Genomic DNA, 23243 nt, shown 5'->3' with positions numbered 1-23243 from the left:
GCTTTGTTTCAACATTTTTCCAGGGAAAAGGAGTAAATCCACTGGTTGGGTAGAAGCACAGTCTCTCAGCTGGGGCAGAGAAGGCATGTAGCAGTACTGCCCCAGTGAGAAAGAAAAACTGGCGGAGGCATAGGCACAACCAGCAGAGGCAGAGCAGAGCACAGCTCATCTGGATTACACAGGACAATGCAAAATATATGCCTATTTTATAATACTGTAGTATCTTAGCACTCAATCATTTTGACCCCAGTGGCAACATATATATTTAGAATGGCAATTATATCATATTGTTGATAAATTACTCATCACTGTTATTGCTAGATGATTAAAAGGAATGCATTTGTCTGGGCTATGCTCAAGATGAGCATTCTCATCTCCTGGGAGTCAGTGGTCCATTCATTCCTCCAGGAGCAGTAAATGGGGTGTTGAGTAATCTGTCCTTTGAAATGTGTAAAGAAGCTGTTAAGAGAGCGCAAAATATGTTTAGCCAGCAGTACCAGCTGGATGTGAGCCCATCCAGGATACTCCATTCAGCTGACAGCTGTTACCAGAACCACATGAGGGTTAGTCTCCAACTCTCTCATGTCTCATTCTGCTTGTCATCCTCCCCTTTGTTCTGCTCTGTAGGAGGGGAGGAGGAAGATATAACACAGGGACGGATGCAGCCCCTGGCGGGTAGAGGGCTAGGGAGGATTTGCATGGTGGCAGGTATTTAATATGATGTGCACACCACGTTAGACACGCTATTGGAGAAAAGAGTGGAAGGAAGTTCTTGTTATGCCATAAATTGCATCCTTGCGCTAAAAAGGAAATTACTTTCTGGCCATTTCATCTGTCAGTCCTCTTCCCCTCTGAGGAAAGCTATTCCTTTTTCTTATTTTCATTCTCTCACTGTCTATTGTGGGGGTCAGCCTCGTGACTGGTACATGGGTGCACCTGAGCTCTGACACCTGGTGAGGAAGGGAGGGGAATGGAAAGGGGTTATGTAAAAACTGATTCAAATGTGTCAGTGCACAAGTCCAGCACTTGCTGCAACAGGGGAAAGTCCTGGTGCCTGCCACAAGAGGGGTAAGGACAGATGGAGGTTGGAAAGCGGAGCATGCGAACACAGGGCAGCAAAGGCTGGACCATCCTCTAGGAGATGCATTCCTAGGTGCCCCATCTGTACTCTGAGATGAGTACACTGGGATCTAAATTTCTCCCAAAGCAGGTGGGTATAGGAGAGTGAAAGACCTTTGGTGTTGGAGAGCTAGAACTTCTTTAAACACCCAGATCTTTACATCTTCTTTCTGGAAGTCAACATTAGATTTTACAGGGCTAACAATAAACATGCTTTACAAAACCCCAAATTTGCTCTTCAACATAGAACAGGATTGTGAAAAGCCTGCTATTTTGCTGTCAGCAAAAATCAATGCCGACCTTCAAAGGAATAAGTAGTAGCCTTGTGATCATTAGGTGATGATCTAAGGCAAGCCAAGCTTTCTACAGAGAGATACCAGCCTTTGATGGACCAAATAACACAGCTGGTCTATAGACAAGCTTTCGGACTCGCAAATCTCCAGAGCAGAAGGTCAGACATGAACATGGCCTTGAGCAGCCAAAAGCACGTCGTTTCCCCCGGTTACATCGTTTACTCCAACGCGATTACCTCTCCCTCCTCAACCTGCCGAGGACCGCCGGGGTGGGAGCGCTGCCCCGCGCGTCGCTTCGCCCGGGACTGGAGGGCGCTGCGCTCTCGCCCCGCCACCCCACCGCAGCCCGGCCGTCCCCTCGCCGCCCGGTCCCCCGGCCGGTGCCCCCGCCGGCGGCCTGCCCCGGGAGGGGAAGAGCGCGGGGCGCTCCCCTCGCCTCCCTCTGCCGCTGTGGTGAATGGCTGGCGCATAATCCCACGGCACCGGTTTCCAGCGCCCTCTTCTCCCGGGAAGGCGGCGGGGAGCCCAGCCCGGCTTTCTCACACAGCCGCATCGCCCCGCCGCGCCTTCCCGTGTCGGCGCTCGCACTCCTCCCCCGCCCGCAGCGCCGCCGGGCGTCGTCGCCTCCCGGAGGCCGACCTGCCGCCGGCTGTGAGAGGGTCGCCAAGCCCCTTCGCCCCGCCGCCCCCCTCCCCTTCCCCTCTCCCGCCCGCCCCCGGGCCCTCCTCCCGTCACTGATTCGGCGCCGGAGCCCCGGGTGCCCGAGCCCCCCGCCCCAGCCCCGGCCCCCGCCGCCGCCGCGGCTCCCGAGCTGTCAGTGCGCAGGCAGCGCCGCGGCCCCGCGCACAGCCCCGCGCCGTCAACCGCCGCCAACCGCCGCCAACCACCGCCAACCGCCGCCGCGGAGCCGCCACCGCGGGGCGGCAGCAGGTACCGTGCCGGGGGAGCCGCTGCTGGCGGGGCCGGGCTGCACCTGAAGGGGAAGGGGATTGGGATTGGGATCCCCCGGCCGGACAGGGGCTGTGGGAAGGGGGCCGAGGGCGGGCCTGCCCTGTGGGGAGGCCGTCGGTACGGAGCGGAGCCCGGGCGGCGGCAGAGGGGCCGTCGGGGCTCTCACGGCGGCGGCCGTGGTTCTTGCGAAGGCGGGCGCTCGGGACACGCTGCGGTGTCCGAGCCCGTGGCCCTTGGGGGCGGCGGGTAGGGCGCGGACGGCCGCCCGGGCGGGCAGCGCTCCCTCTCCGTCCCCACTGAGGGGCTGGACAATAGCGGGAAATGCCCTCCTCCCCTTTTATTTCCAATATTAAATGGGTTGAGTTTATGTGGGGAAGGGTATGAAATTTTGGCCCCGCTTAGCATGGAGCCGAGGTCGGAAAACGTCCCAGGGGCCGGCCACGGAGAAGGGCATCCTGGAAAATTCCCACAGGGCAGTTTCTCAGGTGGGAAATAGGATTAAGCTTGCATGGATCTCTACTTTAGTTTCCTGGGGGAACTGATTCCCGAGGGTTTTCCTGAAACTAGCATACACAACTGATTCTGTAATGTACAATTTTCTGTCAGATGATCTAGCTTAATCCTTCTCCGTGTATTTGGCAATCCCACTGTCACCTCCTCAACCCATTCCCTAAAAGCTCCCAGGGAAGTGGGTCAGTGTCTCCAGATGATGTTTCTATCAGACACTCAGTGAGTTTCTGCACTGCTGGCTGACTAGAAGGCAGCATTGTGACCCTTCAGTTTATGCACATACTGAATGAGCCGTGCTTCAATTATTCATTCTGATGCTATTGCAACCTTCTGCAGTTTCTCTTCTCCAGGGACATGATGTGTAACAAGACTTTGAAATACTTTGTCAATGCGGCTGCGATCCTATCTAGGCATAGGGCAGCTGTTTGCTTGTCTAGCCATTCTTAAGGGTTAATTTATAACAGTAAAAGCTATGTCAAAGAAGAATAAGGATTCCCGGTAGGGCAGCATTACTCCCTACATTCCTTCTGTTCCCCTTTAAAAAGCTGAGACCAGAGTACTGAACGGTTAGTGGACTAGGCTCTACAAATGAGTTTTGTATTTTCAACCTGGAAGAAACAAAGCCTTCAAAGTACATTTGGTCTCCATAACGGAGAACCTATGGCCTCGACATGGAATTGGTTTAAATCTGATAATTTGTCAGTGTGGTAGATATTTGCTGTTTTGTAGATGAAGAAACAGATGCAGACAGGTGCAGAAACAAAATACATTGGAACCAGAGATTTGGCGGCAAAACTTGGAAGCCCATTTGTTGTTATTTATGTTTTACTGGTGTGATCATCTGTCCATTGTGCTGTGCTCTCCAGAGAGTGCTCATTGATAAACTGAGATCCATTAACATTTTCCAAATACAGGAGGCTGGGTGGACTCACAATGGCAGCAGCTATATTTATGGAAATACAGGATAACTATACTGTGATCTGTAGTCAAGTAGGTGTATGATAGCTTTTATATTCTCCATTTTAATAATAGACATATTTCCAAACAGCAGCAAGGGCAATTGTTGATTCCCAGTTCTTGGAATACTCACTCTTGTATCAAATAGTAATCTAGATGAACACAGGCACACAGAGAAATACTGTATGTCTAAGTGAAGAGCCAAGATAATTTGAACCTTCTGTGCATAGCACCCAATAATATGAAGACCGAAAGAAAAAGAGGCCAGTGCTACTGGAAAGTGAACATGCAGTGAGCCTCCAAGTGATCACTGACATTATACCAAAATTTCCACATTCTTATAAGTAGTTATAGGCAGAGAGCATTGAAATGAACTAATCTGGTAGTGAAGGTAGATTTCCAAGTAGAAGGTACCTCTGAGAATATAATATTCTCAGTTGAGAAACGTCTCTCTCCTAGAGATACTCATCTCTACATTGACTCTAAGGCATGAGAATAGAGAAAAAAATAGGGCTTGAAAATGCTAGAGTCTTAAAAATGCTGAAGTCTAGAGCTTTGTTACCAGCATCTGAGGTGAGGTGTTAGGATTTGGTGGGTTTTACTCCTGAACTCTTCCATTCGCCTATCCTTTTAAATGCCCAAAGTATGAAGTGTACATTCTACTCCAAGGTGCACAGTTAAGGAAAATTATATTCCACCTGCCTTAGAATTACAGCTTACTAACTAGTCTGTAGGGGCGAGGATCTTTGTACTGTCTTGGAAGACACATTATGGCTTGGCAATTTGATAGTTCATCATACGTTATTTCAAAGAATCTACCTGACTGACTATGATTTTCACCCAGTAGAGATTAAAAGCTTCAGCTCTTACTTCTTGATTTACACCCAGAAATTTAGTGTAGATCCCGTTGCCCAGCAGATCAAAGCTGAAGTAAAGTCAGGACTTCTTTTTTCCTTTCAGCTTTTCTTTACCTTTTCCTTTGGCCCTATCCCAGGAAAGGAAATTTGCCTGATGCTCAAATGAGATAAGCCAGTAATACACAACTGCTGTGCTGCTGGCTCTCTTGTCAATCCCTCCGACTGCTTTCTTGTCCCTGTAAAGCCTCTCTCTAGTTGCATACTTCCTCCAGACAGGTTAGAGAACAAAGGAGGAATTCCTGCTGCATATAATCAAAGGTCTGAGGTTTCCAGCAGAGGTAACACAGCCAGAATCAGGAGATGATCACAGGGCAAGCAGTAAGTGGCTACTCCAGAGGCTAATAATTGAGTACTAGGGCCCCATTGGGAAACAGTACAAATTCATAAAGTCCTATTTCTCCCTCTTTACCCTCCGGCCGGTTAATTCATCCCACAGCTTTCTGCTGTGCCAGGCCCTCAGCCACAGTGCCAGAAAAACTGTTCATATTGGGTTAAGGAATCTGAGGAAACTATGGAAGTGATTACTGGAACGAGAGGCAGAGCCAGATGAGAGAGTCGAGCCACTGTTGTCAGGAGGAATACCAGATCATCTTTATTTCCATGTACACAAAGGCTTACTATCTGTTAGTGCCTGCTTGTGACCACCACGGCTGGTGTTTGAGCTCCGAGGAAAGGAACCTGCAGTCCTTCGGTCAAGAGCAGATGCAAAGAAAATGTTTAGTCCTTTGAAATCAACTAGCTGCCTCGGTGCATCCCTTCCAGTGTGTGCTGCTCGTGTAACTACAGTGAATGTGATAAATGCTGACATTTCTAATATATCCCTAAGTCTATGAAGACAGCTGGTCACATCTTTCCCATTCATTGTTTCAGTATTCCTGCCTTTTCTTCATTTTACATATTAAACGATTTTTTGTGGCATAAGAGTGAGAGATTGAATTTGGTTTTTTTAAGTAAAAGTTGAGATTCTTTATCATGGTTGTACATTAATTTTAAATATTTGCTTTGGTGAGGCGCAGGGCATAGCATGTGAAGGAGGCTATAAACTGGGTAAACATGATTTTCTGAACAGGAAGATCTTCTTTAAATAATATCAGAAGATTCAGAGCTCATAAGCTGCGTGCTTTTAGTCTGTGCTAGTCCTTCAGACGGAGCACAAGCTGCTTAAAACTGATATGATAGCTGTGTTGGTGTGTCCTGGATCTGCTTCTGTTCAGTGTTTTCGTAGATGACCTGGATGGTAATATAAAGAGTGGGTGTATCACATTTGCCAGGGACATAAAACAGTGAGACTTGAAATATGCTGGAGGAAAAGATTAGAATTCAAAATTATTCCAACAAATTGGAAGAACTGCTAGGAAACTGGATGAAATTCGGTAGGGATAAATGCAAGGTACTACAATAAGGCAGGAATAATCAACTGCATAAGCACAATTGAGAAGCAACTCTACAGAAAAGAATCTGAGTGTTATGATAAATCACAAGCTGAACATGAGTCAATGTCATGCTGTTGCAAATGAAGGCAAACATCTTGCTAGGATATATAAAAGACATACAGCCTGGAAGACATGTGAAGCAATACTCCTGCTCTGTTCAGCATTGCTAAAGCCTCAGCTTGGAGGCTGTGTGAAGTTTTGGTTATTACACTTCGAGACAGGTGCGATTCAATCAGATCGAGAGAGAGTCCAGAGAAGGGCAGCAGGACTCATCAGAGGTCTGAAAAACGTGACCTGCAAGATGAATTTGAAAGAATTGAAATTATTTAGCCCAAGGACCAGAAAGCTGGCAGGGGAATATTACAGTCTTTAGACACAAAATAGAGGGGGGGAATGATCTTTTCTTTGGGCTCATGGTGGGTGGAGCAGAAAGCAAGAAGAAGCAGAAAGAAAGACTATTTTAGACTGCAGAAATAATTTTCTAGGATCTAGGATAATAAAAACTGTTGAATATTTGGTCTGGGGAGGTTGTGAGGGCTCCATCATTTTAAGAATGTTAGACAATTATCTGTGAAGAATTAAATTAGGCTAGTGATCCTATCATGGGAAAGTACCTTGGACTATTTGACATCTTAAGTTCTCTTCTAGACCATTCTTCTGTCATTTTATGAAGGCAACATGGTCATTTCATGTAAATGAAATAAAAGCTGTCTGCTGGCCCTGTTCTGATGTTTGTCTGATATCCAAGGCTAGCATGGCACCAAGAACACAGTGCAGCTCTTCCTGACAGAGCCTGAAAGAAAAGTAAGAGCTTACGAGAAGGTGGTTAAAAGAGGTCTCTCTTTTTGGAGAAGGCGTAGGGAAGGGGACATTCTGATTTCCCTGGAGCAGATGCTTGACTGAGTCTATGAATGCTGAAAACAATGATATGGAAAAAGAAAAATGAATGAGGATTAGCAGTTAGCAAAATGATCTGAACTGAAAATACAAACTCTTCTAGTATTTTACGCCTTGAATGAAAGACCGTAGTCCAAAAATGCTTTTTTAGAGATTAAATGAAATAAAATAATGGAATTCAGAATAGAAATAAAATAAAGCATAGTTCTACAGTTGATGTTTTTAGGCATTCCTCCAGGGAGAGAAAATCTAGGTCCTGTAGTATTCATGGTTTAACATACATTGTTTAATATAAATGGAACAGACGGTCCCCTGTGCATGGTGAAAAAATGCTGGATCTCTGTGAGGAGACAGGTAGAAAGAATTAAGAGAGCAATGATCATCTCTTTTGGATGCTGCAGTGGAGAGCTGCACATAAGATCCTGAATAGAACACGTTTTGAGTCCAACCAAAGAATTTTTTAATCCCCTAAAGGGAGAAGGATTTTTTTCTCTCCCCAGGCTTTAGACCTTTCAACTCAGACAAAAAGAAAAGCTCTTAGAGAAGTTAAAGACGTACTGGGAGGAGTGGAAGTGTTTTTTATACCAACCAGGCAATAGGGAATTTTTTCTATGAAAACAGGTACTCTCTGGGACTGAAACGCTGCAAAGCAACTGCTGGAAAGAATCTGTGTTGAACAAACAAAACAAGGAGAAAATGAAGAATTCGGCTGTGATTTTTAGAAGGCTGTTTTCATGGAGCTGTTGCTCAGTGAACTGTAGCATATCAGCATTATAATCTGGTGTTGTTTAAACACTCTTACACTGGAATTATCCATAAATTGACAGAAATCCTCATATTTTTATTTACTCTGGGACACGTAAGCACAAACTGTGACACTATATAAGCTCTGATTGCTTTTCCTCCTGCCCCCATCTTCCATTGCTGCTTGAACGCTTTGGGAAAAATAATGATTTGCTTAGAAAGCCGGTCACTTGATTCCCCAGATATTTCAAAGTAAATTCACATCCCTTCCACCCAAGTACTGACCAGTGTTTCACATTAGCTTGTATTGCTTTGCCTGAGTTTATTTAATTTCTCCTTCTCCCATCCTTCTCTTTGCTTTCTTTACTTGTCATATGAGTATATGAAACACAGTCTTTATTTGGGAGACAGAAAAGGTATCCAAAAGAAGGCTTACTGTGACCTGATGCTAAAGGAGGTTCAGCTTTGGAACAAGATGGTTCTGGAAGGAGATAAAGCAAAGGCTAGCTAATGTAAAAAATCTCCTTTTTACTAGTAGGAAGAGGCAACAAGGAGGGATTGTTCTCTAGGAAACTTGGGAGGAAATCTGAGACAGGCTGGTCAGAAAACTACTGAGCATGCTGGAGAGGGTTCTGCAGATGGTAATCTCCTCTTGGAAGCTGTTGATAATTGTCTTGAAAAGGAAAGGCGTTAGACAGAAGAAGGAAGGTACGGGACTGAAAGAATTAGAGTAGAGGGAGTGTTGGCTTGAAATATGAACTGAATATGAACATTTGGTTTTAGGGTGCATGGCTGAAATTTCTCAGTGTGGTTGTGAGGAAATTGTGTAGGCTATTGCAAATGGCACTTCTGTCAGTGTGAGCTGCATATTTAATGCATATCCAAGCCTGCTTTAAATAAAGCATCTGCATAACAGTGTTCAGAGCAGCCATATCCTTCATGTTAATTCTTTTTTTTTTTCTTTTATGTTATGTCCAGTTAGGGTCTAAAAGTTACATAAAACCTGCCAGTGGGTTGATGCAGTCGTTATTTCAGTATTTTAGCAAAATTTTTTTCCTATAAGCAAAAATCAGAGGCAGCAGCTTCAAGCTGTCAAAGGCAATTTTGCCTGGGAGGAAACTGGCTGGTCACGCAGATGAGCCTGGAATCTGTGAACACTTGACAGGCTCTGAGCGCTTTCTCACTGTGAATGAGGAGCTGATGAGTGAACAGCAGTGTCCAGCAGCGCTTTCTGATGGTAATGCCAAAGCCTTTTACCAGCAGCTTCCCAGTGCAGATGGAGTTTTACAAAAATAGTCACACAAGCATTTCTACTACCATTATGAGGGCATTTTTTAAATACTGGAAACAATATAAAGCCAGAAAGCAGATATGGGAAAACTTTGTAAAACTCTGTGTGTATTGAGGAGATTATTCAGCAAATGCCTCTCTCTGTCCCTCCAACCAGGGCAGCAGACTCTGCCTTGTGGGCAGCAGCACTTCTGTGTCAGATTGTCCCAGAAAAATTCAAGTTCAACAACTGTGAAAATTTGACTTGTACAGGGTTTAAGGGAGGAACTTCATAGCTCCCTGTTGAAGAAGATGACAAGCTTGATTAAATCCATGGACCAAAATATACTCAGAGTTTAAAAAGTGGAAGCTGGGATTTTCCTGAAGGTATCGGCTATCAATTCACAGCCTTGGGATGTCTCATTTGCACAAGCTATAGCCTTCTGAGAGGCAGTTGTTAGTAAAATAGCTGAAAAATTGAAAGGGCCCAGGTTCCAGCTGCCTATATGCATTCCTCAGAGAGGTCTCATTAGAAGGGATTTGGCAGGAAAGACCACTGGAAATGGGGAACCGCACATTGCTGGTTGTGAAGGGTCAGTATTAACAGACATGACAATTACTAACTTTGCTAACTTACTTTGCTACTTTTAACTCTTTATCTGTAGACATAAAAGAAAGAATGCTAGTGGGCTGAGAATTTGATAAACCTGATTCATGAAAAGCAACTGATAGTGAAGAGCGCTATGTGTATTGCAGAATTTCATTGTTAATCAAGAACTTCTGTACCACCCAGAGGAAGTCTGGGTCTCAGACACTGGCTGGTGACAAAAATGTGGGTAGTCACATGCAATGATTATTCTTTAAATAATTGTTTCTTGATCTATCTACCAATTCACGGGGTATGAAAGCAACAGGACTGTTATGTTGGATAATTAGAGAACAGGACCAGAAAAAAGACTCATTAGCGTATGTGGACTTTGACTAACACCTCCCTTTCCCCAAACAGAGTGTGGCAGAGCAGAGTTTTCATTCTGGAATAATACTGGGCTCTGCTTTGTTGCTGAGCGCATGATGCTTGTTTCTTCCCAGTTCTTCAGCTCCAGGCCTGTGTCCTGACCCAGCAGGAGGAGGAACAGAAAGGAAGATGCCAGAGCAGAGATGGAAGATACACAGATCTTAATGCCTTTTATCACCTTCTTCACTAAACTAGAGCTCAGTGAATTTCCAAATTGAGATGTTGCAGCATGTTGGCAGTGAAGAGCAGCACTGCAGTGCAATTCACAGTGTTCTCTGAGCATCTTCACTGTAATGAAACAGCAGGGCATGAAAAGAAATGAATGTGATTTTTTGGCTGAGTGTGATGGCAGATGTTAAAAGACAGCATGCTTTCCTGCCTTACCTGTCAAGACAAGGAAAAAAAGCTCCCAAGGAAAGCAGCATTCCTGTAGGCAAATGCCCCTGTACAGATAGAATTTTTTCAGATGGATTTGCAAAGCCTACTGTCAGAAAATATCAGTCAATAGCATGTGACGTTTTCTCAAAGTATGTTACAGTGCAGCCTTTGATGGATAAAAAAACCGAATCAATTGTGTTTCCATTGATGAAAGATAGTGTTACAAGTTGATCTATCAAGCAAAGGGAACTGAATCTCACCCGTTCTGAAAGTTTTCTGTTAACTGCAGGTAATCAAGAGAGGGACCAGAATTACCCAACTTGTCAACATCTTTGGTTGCATTGCTAAATCAGCTCTTAGCAGTCAGTGAGCTCAGACATGACTAGGAAACAAAAATGCTTTTCGTTGCTGTTGCATGTAATCCCAGCTGGCACTCGGTTATCCATTAATTCCCTTAGGGGACGACTACTGGACTCCACAGGTTCATCCTAACCTGTGGTTTGATGTTCAACTAGCAAGAACCAGCGTATTCCCTCTAGCTTTTACCCAGGTGAGTGATGTGGCAGGTCTTAGAGCAATGACTGGAGGGCAGCATTCCAGTGAGTGGGGGGATGGGTTGGAAGCAACAACTACAGGCACAGAGTTCCAGGAAAAATGAGAATTATGTGCCCACTCAAGTGAGAGGGAGAAAGAGAAGGTGTGGCTATGCAGCTAGAGAAGAAAACAGATAAGAAAAATCTAAAACGTGTTCCTTTTTTTTTATTAGGACCTTACATAGCAGTTAAATTAAAATCATATATTGGCTGATACAAAGTGCAGGAACACAGACTCACAGAAAGGAAATTGAGGACATAAAACCATTACAGAGAGGACAATGAACAAACCTTCAGACTACACCACAGGTCCATTATCTCTTATAATATCTCCACAATCTCACGTACAACAGTCTTCAACAGGAAGGTATAACACAAAAGTTGTGATTTCAGTAATGTATAGAGAGTCAAAATGACTTTCCTATTTAGTGCACCTTCATGGGTGGCAGGTCCCACAGGTTCCTATTAGTTCCTGGACAAATATTAACAGTTGTTTTCATTCTTAATGAGGGGGCGAGAGGAGAACATGAAAGGATCACTGCAAGATTTTTCCCAACTGATGGTGCTGTACCTGACAGGTCTGCTGGACAACTGGGCATGTGAATGAAAGTGGCAGTATGGAACATGAAGGAAAGCCGGTACAGCCTGTGTTTAACTGGAACACTTACTCTCATCCTGATGAAATTTCCTTTAATGTCTATAAGTATTGGTTACAACTAAGGATTGAAAGAAAATTGACAAATAGGGCATCAACTCTGAGAACTGCATAGGAACCTTCTCTTCTGGTCTGCGTGGTTGGAGGATGAAAATATTCATTCAGCTGCATTGAAGAAAACTGCTGCTTAGGTGCATAGAGGAAAGTGTGGTTTAAAAAAATCAAACAATAACTACCTATACTGTAGATACCTACCTATAGTAGATACCTGCCTATAGTAAATACCTACCTATAGTCTCTGCTAGACTTTCATTTGTTAACAGAAGGAGTGGGGATTATCCCAAGAGCTAATCTTTCCTTCACTGGAAGGAAGTGGGGTAGAAAAACTGAGCCATGGCATGTAACAATAAAACAGAAAGAATAAAGGGGTTAGAATCTGAGTTGATTCCAGAGTACTGATTCTAGTGTCATTCTGCCCACATAGTGTTTCCACGTTGTCACTCACAGCCCAGTTTACCCTATTCATTATAAAGCAGTGATGTTTTCTAAAAAAAAATGTCCCTGAGGATGTGAGTTACACCACCACTTCAGGAAAACCTAAGAACAAGCTTGAGTTCAGTGGGGCTGTCTAAACAGTCTTTTCATTCTTTATCAACCCTTTAAAGTCCCCATGCTTCATTATTTCTTGGGAAAAACATTCATTTTTTTCCTGCCCAAACTCTTACTGAAAGAGAAAAATTAGAAGAGTAGTCTGTGATGCTGAACACATCTGCATCTTCCTTAGGTTCCCAGTTTTTGTCTCCAACCCAGAAATGCCTTCTTAAGAGAGTCTCTCACGATCTGTATAGCCATTATCTTCCTCTTCACATTCTTCTTTAGCACTGCTGTGGTACTAACTGGATCTTGCTTGTTGATTCCAGCTGGTCAGATGATGAAATGGAACCGTCTTATTTCACTGACTTTTTCATTTTAGCACCTTTAATCCTGCAGGGTTTGGGGTTTTTTTTCCCCAGACTTTATAATAGCCTAGTAAAAGTAAGAGATCTTATGCTACATTTGCTTGTTATTACCCATGTCCCCCATCCTATGTCTTCTAGACTGTAAGCACCTTTTAAAAGCTCTTCTACAGAGTCAGCGATGTGCAGTTCAGCAGGCTATCAGCTTCTTTGCAGACTACCATAGTTGAAATATCTTAAGCCAGGTGACAAGTTTAAAATAAAATCATCCCTGTAGCTAAGTCTTGTTCATTTTTAAATAATAATTTCCCATTTGCCTTTGGAACAGCCTGAATTGCGCTGCTTGTGCTCAGCATTCTTCCTCATAAGGTGTCTGTCAGTCCAGTAGGTCAGTTGCTGGGGCAGTCTGTCTGGCAGCGACCCTGTGCTTCATACGGTTTAACCTCCACAGCCAAAGCAAAAAAAAACAGGACTTCTGTGAAAAAGTCCTCCCAGTACATGGCTTCCAGCCCAGCCACCTGGAACAATGAAATTGCCCTCTACTCCATTCTCTGAGGTCTCTCTGCCTTTCTCTCTCTTTAGAGCTAGCTTTTGCGCTGGCCAGTCTGCCTTTTGGGGCTTTCCTCTCTGTCTTAACTGAGATCTTTATGGTATACGCTGCCAAAGTGTCACTTACTTTCTTTTACCTATCAAGATACCTCCTGGTATTCCAGGCCAGACTGTGTCTGTTAATCCTTTATGCCGGTGTGATCTGCCTTCTGGTGCAACAATCCGGTTCCTCCTGGAGGGGTGGGATGCTTTGACAAAGCCTTGTTCCACAGGCTCAGCATCTCTTGTGCACACCAGGAGAAAGAAATGCACACATAAACAAGGCTAAAAAAGGAAATTAGGTTTGGGGGTGGGAAAAGAGATGGTTTAACTTTGGCATTTTACTGTAACTGTAACTGGGTCCATGCAAAAATTCCTGCTGTTGAAATGGTCTCAGTGTTTTACGTCTGAAGGTAGCAGTGTTAAATAAGCACTGTACAGCAACAGACTTCTGGCTTTCACAGCTGTGGTTTCCAGTCTTCTCTGGCCTATGCTTTCACAGAAACCATTTATCACTGAACTCATTCCCAGCAATGGCGAGTTTTTCTCACTACTTACTGCTCGTGTGGTTTCAATGATGGCTTATCAACAGTTTGTTTAACTGCATGTGCAGACAACTTTATGGTATTCAACACATTTTGTGAACTACAGTTTAAACTCAAATGTTCTAACAATGTTTTCTGTTCTTCCACTTCTGATCAGAGTTAGCGTATGTTTCTCTGCTTTACAGTTTATAATCTTGTTTGCTTGAGGAGTGTGTATGTGGTGGAGAGTTGGATTTGTGTAATTTGTTCATTTAGAAAAGGATGTAAAAAAAATAAAATTACATTTTAAAGCATTAGGCTGTTAGAATAACTCCTTGCTCCCACCTAGGGTTTATTCAGCCATCTTCTCTACTAAAACACCACTTTGTCTGTCTAAATGAATATGATTTTAAATATACATAGTAGCCAAAACAGAAGACACAGTTTGTCACCCTGGCACTTCAAATGTGTATAACAAATTTCCTTGAATGCTGTTATAGGAAGAAAAATCTTAATGTCAGAACTATCGTGTTTCTCTTTTGATCAGTGAATATACATCATCTTATATATCATCATTTTAGCTTAAACAGAATCATTAGAGCTTCAGCTGAAAAATAGCAGCTTTAATTAATATTCTGAAGTGCAGGCTAACATTAGAGACTTATGCCAAAATACAGTCTCTCCATTTTCTTTTCCTGAGTATGGCTGGAGTTGAGGCACTTCAAAAGAATTTTTGTCTCTCCACAGATCTTTGGAGAACACAGAAGCTGGTTTATTATGTTAAAGGACTCCCTTGACTCAAGGAAACATTTAAAATTAAGTACTTTCTGTATTAATGCCATACAGTTCTGTCATTCCAAATATGGCTTATAGTTTCCAAAAAGCATCCTGAATGCTTCAGACAATGTTTTACCTCTCAGGATTGTTCCAGAGTTCAAAAAACCACATTCATCAAAAGCAGAGAAAGGCCAAAGCCATAAGTGAATCCCTGATTTTGTCACACAGCACTCCTTACACAGATTTTGCTTTTGAGGATCTGCTACAATTAATTTCTCCTTGATGTTGTCAGAAGTGATGCATTTGCATTGTTACCTGATGCTCTTAATCTGTATCGGATGAGTGGAGCAGACAGTATGTGGTATCTGGGAAAAAAAAAATCTTGCTAACTCTAGTTCAAGAAGGCTGTTCATTACACAGACTTTCACTGATTCAAATAATTGAAACATTTGCAGCTGTCCTTAAATATTAGAGTGAGAGCTAGGAAGAACAAGGCTTTACTCTAGCAGCTTACAGGATTTTAAGAACTTTTACTAACAGTTAATCCAACTGCACTGCTTCACTTTTGTTTCATATCTCATTCTTCAGTGATCTTCTGGGTAAAACTCCCACTGAAATTAAAGGACTCTTGCCAAAGGTAGGACTAGGGAATCTAGCTTATTAATATTTTGGAATAAAAAGAAAACCCTTGTGAGTTTTACAAGAAGATCTGACCTGCAAGTCTAAAAATGGGATGACCTCTCTATTATTGAAAGTCCTTTTCTAAACCTATGGATTTCTGTAAAAGAGTAAAGCTAATTGTCTTTCCACTGGTAGATTGATTCTGTTCCAGGACAGAAAAATCACCTCCAGCCAGCGCAAAGCTATTAAAGTTTCCTGGGTCATGTAAATGGTGAATTCTGTCTATTTTCAAAAAAGATTTCCAACTCCTGTTCTGCTATGTGAGTCACTACCATTTTAGCCCCTTCTTTTCAGGTCATTAATTTAATGTCAGTGCCTTTGAGAACTGTTTAGCGCCATCATGTGTTTTGTGCCTCCTATTCCAAAACTAGTTCCTTGACTTCTTCCCTGTGGGCTGCTGTCCCTGTTGCTATCGCCTAGTGTAAAGGCAGTAGCATACCTTGTTTATCCCTTGGGTCTGCTTAGCTTCTTTGCAGGCTTCTGTGGTGTTACCACAATAAGGAATGGTGGGGTAGGGGACAAAGCCCTGACTCCTATGTAAATGTAATGAGAATAACACAGCTGCTACGTATGACACATGCGTGGCCCATGCTGAAGACCCACTTTTCACCTCTGGCCTGGGTCTTTCACCTCACTCTGCGGTTTTAAACCTTATGCATGAACTTAAGGCTGATACCACAGTGTCCATGGCCAGCCTCACATCCCTGGTGCTCTCTCTCCCCTGCTGGAAGAAAGCTATCCCAGTAAAAAACTTGGGCACCAGAAGCATTTGCTGGAAGAGCGACAGAGCATTTTGGAAGCTTTATCTTTCAGACTTACTACGCTAAAACTCAAGTCCAAGAGCTGTCGTGTGTTGCCTCTGTTTATGGCAGCCCTGTAGCTAGCTGAGTCTTCCTAATGATTGGCAAATTATTCTTAAACTGGTTTCATGTGAGAGGCAGTTATTAGATACTTTCTAAATTATTTTAAAAAGATAAAGAACCTAAATAGTCCTGAAAGTGGTGAGTGGGAGCTGTCAAGGAAACAACTTGCTAATGGAAACACAGCATAATTAACTGCCTTATTTAAATGACTTGCCAGTAAGTTATTGGGAAGAGCTGATAAATAAGGGACTGCAGCAGCAGAGTCTTTGCAACTGTAACTGAGTGATCCAACCTTTTTCAAAGTGACCTTATTACAGAGAAATTAGCTTTGGGACAGAAACAAGAATAGTGGTCATTTGAAGGAACATAAGGTCAGATTCACTACAGAGTTTATTAAACTGTTTTGTCTTTTTGTGGTTTTTTGGCCAGCAGCGACATGCTTGCAGTATATTCCCTGACTCCTGGATACGCTGAGCGAGCTCTGGAGCACAGGCAGTACTTTAGAACCAGGCTGGTTGGTGTGGCTAAAAACGCAAATGCCAAATCCTTTCCTGTCATTTCTTGTCTCAAGAGCATGCAGCCATGTCACAGTCATCCTGGTTCTCCATGTGGCCACACCATGGTGATCATTGGAATAACAATGGATGAGTATGAATCAGAAACATCTAATAGCCCTTATAAGTTCGCCTTTAGGGCTTGGTTTTCTAAGCTGGCAGCTGAAATGAGCCTGCCGTGCTAGACGTAGCACTCTGCAAAAATAATACTGCTGAACCAGAGGCTGAGCTCACAGTGTGACAGTTTGGGATTTAGCGCTTGGTGGGATGTTAGGGCCTATTAGTATTGTTTAAATGGTAACAATGGCTAAATGCTGTACAGAACTGGGAAGAGAGAGAGTCTTTGCCCTGAGGAGCTCACAAACTAAGTGGCCAAGTGAGGAAAAATAAAGACAGCATGGAAGCAGATGCATGGCAATTAGCTATGGCTTAATAGTTCCATTGAAAGTGCTCTCTTAAATTAATTTGCAGGAGGAAAGATTGTCTGTCAGACCTGCCGTTAGCTGGTTAGTTCCATGTAAGTGTCATGGCTAGGGTTAGTAGTGAGTTAATTTTTAACCGTGAGAAGGCAGAAGCTATGGGAATCAGTTAAAGAATCAGGAATCATGACTTAGGAGGTCTATAGTCCAACCTCCTTCTGAAAGTAGGGCCAATGCTGAATGCAGACCAGGTTGCCGACAGTTTAATCCAGTCTGGTCTTGAAAACTTCCAAGGATGGAGATTTCGCAATCTCTCTGGGTAAACTGTTCCATTCTTAATTGCCCTTAGCGTGAAATTATTTTGCTTATATGCGGTGTGAACCTTCCGCTTTGGAATTTATGACCATTGTCTCTTATTTTCCCACCACGCACATCAGTGAAGAACCTATCTCTGTCATCTCAGTAACCTCTTCATAGGTACTGGAAGGCTACTGCTATATCCCCCCAAAGCTTTCCCTTCTCCAGGCTAAACAAGCCCAGTTCCCTCAGCATCTCCTCATAGGACAAATGCTTCAGACCGCAACCATCTTGGCTGCCCTCTTCTGGAGTCACTCAGTTGTCAACTAAAGGGGAATAATCACTGCCTGTGGTTACTGGCTACATTCTATGATACACCCAAGTGTGCTGTTAGTCTTCATTACCTGCAGGGCACAGCGCTAACTCCAGGTATAAATTATTGTTCTCCAGGACTCCTAGATCCTTTTCAGCAACACTGCTCCCCAGCCAGTTAGTCACCACAGAGGGTTAGTCCATTCCAGGTACAGGAATTTGCATTCATCCTTGCTGAATTTCTTTTCAGTCCATTCCTTCAGCCTGTCTAGGTCTCTCTGAATAGCAGCTGTGCCTCCAAGTGTATTGACAAACCCCCTGTTTTGGTGTCATCTGCAACCTTGATGAGCGGGCATTCTGTCTCCTTCTCCAGGTCATTGATAAAAAATATTAAAAAGGACATCTGAAATTAAATATTAAACACTAGTCCTTGAGCCTGACAACCTACCCTGTTTTTCACCCATCTAGTAGTCCACTTACCTAGATTGTAACATCGCAACTTGGATACAGGAATGCTCTGGGACACTGTAACAAAAGCCTTGCTAAAATGTAGGTGACATCCACTGGTCTCTTCTCGGAAGAAGGCAGTCAGTTTTGTTAGACATGATCTACCCTCAATTGAGCAACACATGCTAAATGTCATGTCCTTTGCCTAGAAATGTGTTCCAAGAAGAACACTCCATGATTTTCCCAGGGGCCAAACTGAGGGGCTAACTGGCTGACCGGCCTGTAGTTCCTCGGGTTGTCTCACTTGTCCTTTCTGAAGATGGGTGCAACATTTGCCTTTCTCCAGTCACCAGGGACCTCCTTTGATCTCCATGACCTTTCAAAGATGATAGAGAGTGGCCTCAGTATGACATCAGTCAGCTCTCTCAACACTCTTCAGTGCAGCCCATGGGGTTCCATGGATACGTTCAGGAGAAGCAGGCTAAGTCAGAAAAACATTCTGAATTCAGGGGCATGGAGGAAAATACTGAGATATTTGTGTGAAAAGTGATTTAATGTAAAATTAGGACATGGATGGATATTTCTTTTTGTCTTTGCTACTTAATTTCATGTAATTAAGTGAGAATGTAATTCATTCTTGGGTTCATATCTATTAGAGCTGCATTTCAGATTTCAGTTTTATTCTCAAGTGTGAAAGAGCAGGGACTGTAGGTCAGGCTGAATTCCTGTTGGTGAGTGATTCTAGGTATCACATCTTGCCAAAACAGGATCCCATTGCCACCTCACAGACTATGTGGATTCTGTCTGCTTTACTTCTATTACTAGGTAATCCCAGTTGATTCAAATATTTACCCCTTTATCCTTTTTAATTCAGGATTTGTCTTCACCCCTTCCCCCAATGAATAGCATGTTTTGCTCCTGTTCTGCTGGTCTGTGAATACATTGTTTGAGGGCTGGCAAGGCACCAGTTCTGGGGTGACAGATGGGGCAGACTGCAATCCAGGCAGTTGCCTCCCAGCCTGAATGATATTTTAATAAGCACAGAGAGGTGACAGAGAGAGAAGCTTCTCACTGGAATGACTGGCAGTTTTGTTTTCAGCCTGAAAGCACTAATAGATGATTTTTGGCCTCAGTCCAAAAAAAAAATCACAGAAACTAGAAGCAGAAAATCCCATTAGCTCCTAAGTTATACCTCTTTTTTAAGGGTCAAAGAAGTTTTTTCTCTCCGGTCTATTATCCCGCTAGGGAGTTGTTTCCCTGGTTTTGGTATTTCAGTTCTCTCTCAGGGATTCTGTACTTTGGGAGACTTGCCTTTTATTTATCTTTTGTTTTCCTTCTTTTTTTTTCATTTCATTCATTTTCTCCATTGTCTTCCTTCCTTCCCTAAACAATCCCTCTTCTTCTAGTTTCTTTACACTCTTCACAGATTCATGGTGAAGTCTGTCTGAATAACGGGGTCTACCAACTTACTTGGCTTCCAGCTTCCACATCCTGTGAAACAGTTAGTGCAGTGCTACGCCATGGCATCTGCATGGGAATCTCTAGAGCATATGTCCTCTTCTCCCTGCCCTTCAGCTGTATCTCGGTTGTATAATACAGGGTCTGTGTAGGGCTTTTTTCATCCTTGGTCTTATGAATAAAAGCACTACAAAAAGGAGCTCTGGCAAAGCCCCAGCAAGCTCTGACATCCCGCTGCAATGTGAGCAACACAGTGTTTTGCAGACAAACTGTAGGACAGCCAAGCTTTCAAAGGAGAAGATTCTTTTTCTTCCTATGAGTACAGGGAAAACAGGTCCAGCTCTTGCTAGGAAAATATTAAAATGGTGCTGGGATCTGAATTGAGGTACGGTCCCATACACTGATCAGAGAATGCACTGGAAACTTCTCAATATTTGGACATAAACCTTCCTGTCTATTTAGCAAGATTCAGGTCTAGGTTTCAACTGGAGCATGAGCTGGAAATCAATGGGATTCCTGCTAAAATACGCTTCTTTTTCCTTTCAGATACAATGATGACACTGAAGGTTCAGATCCTGCTTGGCTTCCTTTGCTGCATGATTTTTCTGCCTACAGATGGCTTCCCAGCAGACACCAATACTGAATTTCGCTCTGCTTTCTCTGTGGCCAGAACCAACAGCATGGAAGGGAGCTCTGAGATGGTCATTACCTTCGACAAAGTGTATGTGAACATTGGCAATGACTTTGATCCCAAGACTGGATTGTTCCGCTGTCGGATCCCTGGAGCCTACTACTTCTCCTTCACTGTTGGGAAATACCCAAAGAAAAACTTGTCTGTCATGCTGATGAGAAACAAGAATGAGGTGCAAGTGATTGTGTATGATGAACATCACCGCAAAGAACGGAAGGTAGCCAGCCAGAGTGCCATGCTGCAGCTTGACTACGGTGACACAGTTTGGCTGCGTTTACATGGAGACCCCAAGTATGCTCTTTACAGCAACGTGGGCCCCTATACAACTTTTAATGGCTACCTGATCTACCCAGACACTTCTGCCTTCTTCCAGAATGCTCTTAGCTCTCAAGAGCTGGGGCTACACCATCACACTGTTCAGCAACTTCCCGGAGAACAGAATGAAGCTTCACAGCGACGTGTCTTATCTGATCAACCAAACAGAGAACAAGACCCTCGCTCTGCGTTTTCTGTTGCCCGCTCACAAAGTCTCCTGGGGACAGATGACAAGCAAACCCAGCATGAGCCGATCACATTTGACACAGAGTTTGTGAACATTGGAAAAGATTTCAATTCCTCCACTGGCATCTTCTCATGCCGTATACCTGGTGCATACTATTTCTCCTTCACCATTGGCAAAATGCCCTTTAAGACTATGTCAGTGAAACTTATGAAGAACCACAATGAGGTGCAGGCCATGATCTATGATGACAACCACTCCAAGAGGCGGGAGATGCAGAGCCAGAGTATCATGCTGCCTTTGCAATATGGGGACACTGTTTGGCTCTACAGCCATCAGCACGATGGCTATGGTGCCTACAGCAACCATGGCAAGTACATCACCTTCACGGGCTTCCTGATCTATTCAGAGGCTCAGCCGAAGTGGCTTCCAGGTGCCAGCTCCCCCTAAGGGTCAAATAATTAAATGCAGATGTGAAAGGAGCATAAGAAAAGCCAAGGTGCCAAGAACTTGGGTACAGCTCCTCTTCGGATATCATCCCCTACTTTGAGCATGCTATCATGTGTCCAGTGCTTTCCTTACGCTGCACACTGTGCCCGGTCCGCAGGGCCGCTGCTGTGTCTGCCGTTCATCCATAGAGAGGTCTCTACAGGTTGTATGTGTGTGTCCTGTGTTGGTGTTTGATTTAAGCATAAAGCATGAGGTAGTTTTGGGGCAGGGTTGGGGCAGTGAGATGCTGAGGATCGGAGAACCACTGTAGTAATGTTACTGCAGATCCCCAGCATCCAGAAAGCAAAGGATGTGGTGACTTTCCTTGTATATCTGGGGAGGGAATAAATGTAATGAAAATGAATGTAATAAAAATACAAAAGAATGTAAAATTTTCTCCGATTGGAATTTGTTGTTACTTGTGAGACTTGTGGGCTTGTCACTGCCTGAGGTACCAGCTCAGAAGAGAAAGAAGCATGGTGATCGTACGAGATGCAGTATGTGTTACTGAGCCGGTCTGTCCGTGTACACTCTTTTTTATCATTCGTGTGTGTGAAGTGTTGGTACCTCTTATGGTTTATTGCAAGTTTCACAATATTTGTTGCTTTTCTTAATCTGAAGTTGCTGAAGTCAAGAAGCTGTGTTTGAGAATCTCAGCTGCCATTTAATGAAAATAATACATTTAGAAACAAACAAAAAAGTAGCCTTCTAGGCCTTGTAGTAAAGGATGAGGGCTCAAATCTATAACGGACCAGCCTCTGAAAGCTCAGAAGCAAGGTAAGTAAGAAGAATAAAAAATGTATTTTAAAATCTCTTAATATTTGGGTCAGGAGCAGGCTCATAATGTGTAAGCGTGAGTAGTATCATGCCATGCAATGGCAGTGTTGACCGCAGGGGCATTAGATTCTCCAGAAATTAGTTCCTTGAATACAAGGGTATGGCTAACCTGCTGAATGCTGTATCAGTAACCTAGTGCAAATGGGAGCAAAGGTACCATTAAGTGATTTCACACCTTGAATACTGTGTTCAGTTTTGGGCCCCTCACTACAAGAAGGACATGGAGGTGCTGGAGCGTGTCCAGAGAAGGGCAACGAAGCTGGTGCAGGGCCTGGAGCACAAGTCTGATGAGGAGCGGCTGAGGGAACTGGGGGTGTTTAGTCTGGAGAAGAGGAGGCTGAGGGGAGACCTCATCGCGCTCTACAACTACCTGAAAGGAGGGTGTAGTGAGGTGGGGGTTGGTCTCTTCTGCCAAGTAACAATCTATAGGACGAGAGGAAATGGCCTCAAGTTGCGCCAAGGGAGGTTTAGATTGGACATTAGGAGAAATTCCTTTGCTCAAAGAGTGGTCAGGCCTTGGAACAGGCTGCCCAGGGAAGTGGTGGAGTCCCCATCCCTGGAAGTATTTAAAAGACGTGTAGATGAGGCGCTTAGGGACATGGTGTAGTGGGCATGGTGTGTTGGGTTGACGGTTGGACTTGATGATCTTGGAGGTCTTTTCCAACCTTAATGATTCTATGATTCTATGATATTTTCAGCATCTGTGTTCCAGTGGTTTCTTCCACAGAGTGTTCCACTAAGCCATGGTGCTGCTGTAGAGAGGCACTGGTGTGTTCCCGCAGGGCGGTCGGGACTGACGGCAGGATCCACCCAGGCAGGTGGTAAGAAACCTGGAGGCTGGAGGCTTCATCGTAATGCGATTGGTGCTGTTTCAGTTGAGCTAAACTCTGGTTTGTCTCCCAAACTACATAAACTGCAAATGCGCATCATCCTGAGCATGCACGAACCTTTGTGACATCACTTGTGTTTAATTTATAATCTGCTCAACAGATAGCAATGCTCTTAAACTGATCCTCACAAAATCCTGGCTTCAAAGCAGCGCATTTGCGTCCGAGTCACCAAGCCTCCCTCCCAGACATTCGTATAGCTCAGACCGTATATTCTCCAGCAAGATATTTTC

The 23243-nt window shown here is 43.9% G+C and overlaps 1 protein-coding gene across 1 annotated transcript; it reads left to right on the top strand.

Moving 5' to 3' along the window:
• The first annotated feature begins 2248 nt into the window (after positions 1–2248).
• On the top strand, positions 2249–21653 carry C1QTNF4 (C1q and TNF related 4). Its single transcript, XM_075152530.1, has 2 exons — positions 2249–2342; positions 20154–21653. Exon 2 carries the CDS (start codon positions 20159–20161, stop codon positions 21245–21247), a length of 1089 nt encoding a protein of 362 aa, XP_075008631.1. The 5' UTR covers positions 2249–2342; positions 20154–20158; the 3' UTR covers positions 21248–21653.
• The last annotated feature ends 1590 nt before the right edge of the window (positions 21654–23243 follow it).

The sequence above is a fragment of the Calonectris borealis genome, chromosome 5, assembly GCF_964195595.1.
Source record: "Calonectris borealis chromosome 5, bCalBor7.hap1.2, whole genome shotgun sequence".
Classification (NCBI taxonomy): domain Eukaryota; kingdom Metazoa; phylum Chordata; class Aves; order Procellariiformes; family Procellariidae; genus Calonectris; species Calonectris borealis.
Note: the sequence above shows the minus strand (reverse complement) of the source record. Positions and strands in the feature narration are given on the sequence as shown.

Bases quoted from the DNA above. Each gene is read 5' to 3' on its own strand.
- C1QTNF4 (XM_075152530.1), top strand. From the start codon at position 20,159: ATGATGACACTGAAGGTTCAGATCCTGCTTGGCTTCCTTTGCTGCATG.